This window comes from Penaeus japonicus, unplaced genomic scaffold, assembly GCF_977035675.1.
Source record: "Penaeus japonicus unplaced genomic scaffold, GWHDUDI00000001_assembly GWHDUDI00000022, whole genome shotgun sequence".
Taxonomy (NCBI): domain Eukaryota; kingdom Metazoa; phylum Arthropoda; class Malacostraca; order Decapoda; family Penaeidae; genus Penaeus; species Penaeus japonicus.
This window is the reverse complement of record NW_028234424.1, coordinates 28,979,567-28,984,566: the sequence shown is the minus strand read 5'-3', so window position 1 is coordinate 28,984,566 and position 5,000 is coordinate 28,979,567. Positions and strand designations below refer to the sequence as shown.

The window sequence follows — 5,000 nt, the reverse complement described above, 5'->3', positions numbered from 1 at the left end:
ATATCAGTTGAGATTAATGGCGGATGATCGCCCTTCTGGATGCTCTCTAATTCATATATGTAACAATGTGTTTACCTTATGAATATGCACAGTAATTCACACACTTTTAAAACGCTCTTGATAACATTCTAAGACTAGTGGCTCACAACCGAGGGTTTCCACACCTTATGGGTCTGAAAGTTGAGTTCAGATTTTCAAGAGGCTCCAGCGTCACAGATATGGTTTCCGGCTTTGAGAGTCGGGATATTTCCCGGGATTTCCTGCACCATAGATTTGCATTGTGTAGCGCTATATGCATTTCTAACCCTATATTCTTCGTTAGTGCACTTGTAGTGTTTTACTAATACCCATCGGGTTGTTCATAGCATACTATGAATGAATAAATGAATTGGCAGAGCCAATATAGCTATAAGGGTTATGTTCGAAAAAGCAAAATAAAATGTCTACATTTATTAAATAAATATTATCAAACAAAAACATAAAAAAACAGAAATCAGCACCGACATAAAAGCAATTGAACATAAAAGAGTAATACTAAAACTGAACAAAAAGCACAAAAGTAAAACTGAATAAAATAAGCAATACCAAAATGAAATTAAAAACACTAAAAACGGTCCAACATAAAAAAGTTTAATTACTATTAACACAAAGCATTATTCTTCAAATAAAATCCGCCCTTTTGCCTTGTAACCCAAAATAACACTCTACTTAATTTTAACAAACTGGAGGGTAAGGTGGGCCTTGCAGAGGCTAGCACGTAAAAAGAGTATCTGCCTGTTTTCTTATAAATATGGCGATGATGTCAACAATGGCAACTACCAGAGGCGATTGCCTAGCCTTTAGTTCAATTTCATAAAAAAAAAAAATAATAATTGCTAAAACCCTTTAAATCTTATCAGCTGGACCTTTCACCCCAACTTAACGCTCCTTGCGAGGGACAGAAAAGAAATCTAGGGGGGCAGTACCAAGTTTTGGGGGTACTAATGTAAATATAGGTCATTACACACTAACTGTAGAATGTTTGATAAATTATCAATTTGATATATCATATTACAATGAAACAAAGTTCTCTTACATGCATGGTATGATTGAATTAATATCATTCCGACCGCTACAAAAGAAACTCATAAACGATTGAAATAACAGTCAAAGTTAGTTATTATATATATATTGATATATATATATATATATATATATATATATATATATATATATATATATATATATATATATATATATATATATATGTATATATATAAACAATACTCCACAAGAACATACAGCGATCACTTAAATGACCTGTTTCAAAATAACAAAGTAGACCAAATTTGCACACACATCAAAAGTTGCTCATGAAAGAAATCTTCCAATAGTACTACCAATCAGTATCTTTTTGTTGGCCATAAAATGAATCGATATGCGACATGGCATTCAGCGTTAACTATTATAAATTTGGTAGCCATACTCTACAAAAAAAAGTGAAGATAACACTTCTGCCAAACGGATCGGTTATGAACGCACATTCATTTTAAATGTTTAAATGTGTTATACTCGCGTTTACTTTAATTCGTCAGGAAATACCAACTTTCTGAGTTGCACATACGATATTGCAAATATTGTTATTTAATATGAATATAACAAAGTTTAGCATTAATAACTATGTAAGTAAAGTAAAATAGTAATGTAAATTACCTTCCCAAATTTTGAACTGCGCGGGTCGAGTAAACAAGGAAAGGGAAACTGAGGCCACACTTTTTACTTCCCTGAATTTGCTTGACCTTTCAGTCTCAGTACGCAGGTTGGTGTTTGTTGTGAACCCATTTTGCGTCAAGGGGATTTTGGATAGATAGAATTATAAAATTTATGCTAAAAGTTGTGGAATTTCCTCGTCTTTCATTAGGCGATCTTTCCACACACATATATAATTGGCGGAGAAGCGTCAATAGCTATACGCCATTTGCCAAAGCTTTGCCAAAGCTTTGCCTCCAACCATTTTTTTTTTTAGTGTTAAGTGAAAGTGATTAAGGTCGTGGTACGTCATAGGAGACATCATAGGTCAGTATCCGGTCTGGGTAAATTCTCCAAATAATGCTGCATTACTAAATATCAAAAAGTGGCATCGATGGATTCCTCTCACACTAGTATTCATATATATTGAATATAATCCACAATTCCACCCTTGTGCCCCACACTTTGGGTTCCAATAGTAGGGTAGGGCATCAACTATATCAGGGAACTATGAATAAATTGCATCGATATATAACACAAATACACCTTAGTTTCATCTGATACCTGTTTACTGTAAAATAGATATGTTAAAGGTGTAGTTTCTTTATGATATTCTCAACCGCATGGTGTACTGCGTGCACAGCGATCGCACGAAGCGATTTTGGTAAATTTGGATAAAGACGCAACCAAACCTCTAGGCACGACACGATATTTTTTCTGGTAGTTTTCGTTCTGTTTTGTACAGTTTCGCTACTCATTTCCATCGGAAACCTTTCGCTTTGCCCCCCCCTGGACCCTCCCCCCCCCACTTTTAAGGCCACTGCGTGGCCGGTAACTTTTCAAAACGAACGTCCACCACCGACCACGGAACTGACCGATTTTTTGTCTGCCCTAGCCAAGGGGGGGCTTCGCCCCCCCCTGGACCCCCCCTTATTTAACCACTGCGTGGCAGGTTCACTTTCAATGACCGATTTTAGCCTGCCTTAGCCAAGGGCACTTCGTAGCATCTGACTTTTATCTTCGAATGTTACCACTTCTTACCTTAATTGGAGGCCTGTGAGGGGCCGGGTTGTAATTCACAGTTTTTGCACTCCATTTCCATTGGCAGAGCACCGTGGTCACGTAATAATTTCAGTGATGCAGCGTTATCTTTATAAAACCCTTGATGAATTCCCACGGAGTGTACCTACGTCTTGCACACAATGTAGCCATCTCGAAACTGATTTTGAAATTCAAGCAAAGACCCAGACTCTATGGTCAATTGTCTGTGATTGGTCGATCATTTTGTCGGTTAGACCTATTGTTTCCCTATTGGTGCTATTATTATCACGTGACAGTATTGCCGTCTATCGATACTTTTTTGTATTTCCGCGGGGGAGGTTGGCGCATGCGCAGAGCCGATATTTTTCAGTCAGATGTTTGTTAAGACGGTGGAATCATCTCTCCCGTTAATCGTTTTTAATTATTTTCAAAATAATATATCTCGGTTATTTTTCGTTTCCAGAAGAAAAGAGCTTTTATGGGTTACGTCATAATTAAAGCTACGTCATGCCCAAAGGTTTGTTTTTTTCGCTACGTGTGGTTGCGTCTTTATCAAACAATACCGCGATTTTTGGTGGGAATTTTTAAAGCGCTGTTTTTGGGGTATTTTTGTCTACAAAATTCTAATCTATTGACCAATTTAACTTTATCTAGTTCTGAAGTTAGCCTTAGCCAAAGAGGGGCTTGCCCCCGCCCCCCCCTCTTTTATAGCACTACACGCTATTTATCTTGGTTTCTTGGAGTTTTTATTTTGGTTTGTATATATGGAGATTGGGCTGGTTCGTTATTTAGCTATGGCACCTTTTTGTATACATGTGTACTCCACGTCGTCAATGTATATCCCATTGTATTTAGTGACGCAGTATTATTCGGAAAGTTATCATCAGTGTCTTGTCTGACTCCCTTTTTTAAAATTCATTACTATATGTATTGCAGTATCTCGTGTACAAAAAAGAGCACTGCAATATGAGTGATTTCTAACAGGTGCTTTTTAGTATGCAATATATGCAATAGGAAAACTAATTTACATAACTAAGATGCAAAGGAAATAGGACTATTTTAGAGTGACGCAAAGTTATATAAAGTTTACTTAAACAACTACTACAATTGGGTCGTTTCCTTTGCTTCGTGATTTTGGTGTAGTGACGACTCCATGTCGACGTTCAGCTGCGTTTCCACCTCAGCCATCTGTTTTTCTTCGTGTTCTTTGGAGAAAGCGAGGTTTTCATGGCCTCGCTTTACACTGGTTGGAGCAGTGGCTTTCCGGTTGTCTTCGCCCCGACCTGTGGTACAAGTTTATTATGAACAAAACAAAAGCATCAGTTAGGAAATTGTGTAAGGATACAGATTCTCAGCAAGTCAGCAGTTAGATAATTAGGTTAATCTTGTACAACTCTTATTGAATAGGACCTTTTAATTACCTGGTCTCTTAAATATGAGTTTCTCCAGGCCCAACACTGGAGACTCTGCCGTGAGCGAGACTAACACAGCCGCAATAATCGATACAAAGATGGCGCCGCAAGTCTGGAAAATCTAGACAAGAAAAAAGTTATTTTGAGTTGGCCATTCATCCAGTCATGAATACTAGGTTTTACCTGAAAAGATTGTTCTCCTTACAGTGATTGAAGTCACTTTTTTATTTATTTATTTTTTTACCTCAGCATAATTTGCAAATAATACAGGTCATTTCTCTTTTCGACTAACCACACATTTTACAGATAAAAACATTCTACAAATATAAACCTTGTTTATATGCGTGAAGTAGGGAAATTCTTTGAGGCTGGCAACGAAGTAGAACTGCACGGGGATGGCAACAAGGTACATGCTATACGTAAGGCGGGAGAGCGGCTGCCACGTGGGATGAGAGAGAAAGTCGTTGACCACACCTACAACAAACGAGTTCATAGTCAAAGAAAAGCATTTTTCCTATGAAATCCGTGTAGTAAAACTGCCATGATATGTCCACGGTTTATACACATGCATATCATTTTTCGCATGATGACACGAACCTCCATAACCAAAGTGACAAGCCAACACGACCCAAGCCAAGGCAGCGCACCATACACCCCTGTGGAGACCGCCATACAGGATCTGGGTCACAGGGTCATAGTAAGAGGTGGTTCCTAATGTGTTGTAACTCCACATGCCAAGCAACACTGACAGAGCCGAAAACGCGGCCACTGTCCAGCCTGTTAAGACCTGCAACTGATACAACAAGAGTAGCATGTGAA

At 38.1% G+C, this 5,000-nt stretch overlaps 1 protein-coding gene across 1 annotated transcript in view; it reads right to left on the bottom strand.

Annotated features, from left to right (window-relative positions):
- Positions 1 to 3,841: 3,841 nt before the first annotated feature.
- LOC122261992 (nose resistant to fluoxetine protein 6) overlaps positions 3,842 to 5,000 on the bottom strand; it is a 13,063-nt gene continuing 11,904 nt past the window's right edge. The window contains exons 14-17 of the mRNA XM_043029876.2: positions 4,779 to 4,974; positions 4,513 to 4,655; positions 4,191 to 4,302; positions 3,842 to 4,052 (exon numbers count right to left, since the gene is read on the bottom strand). Of these exons, the coding sequence (XP_042885810.2) occupies positions 3,871 to 4,052; positions 4,191 to 4,302; positions 4,513 to 4,655; positions 4,779 to 4,974 (633 nt within the window). The 3' untranslated portion in view covers positions 3,842 to 3,870. The remainder of the gene's footprint in view (positions 4,053 to 4,190; positions 4,303 to 4,512; positions 4,656 to 4,778; positions 4,975 to 5,000) is intronic.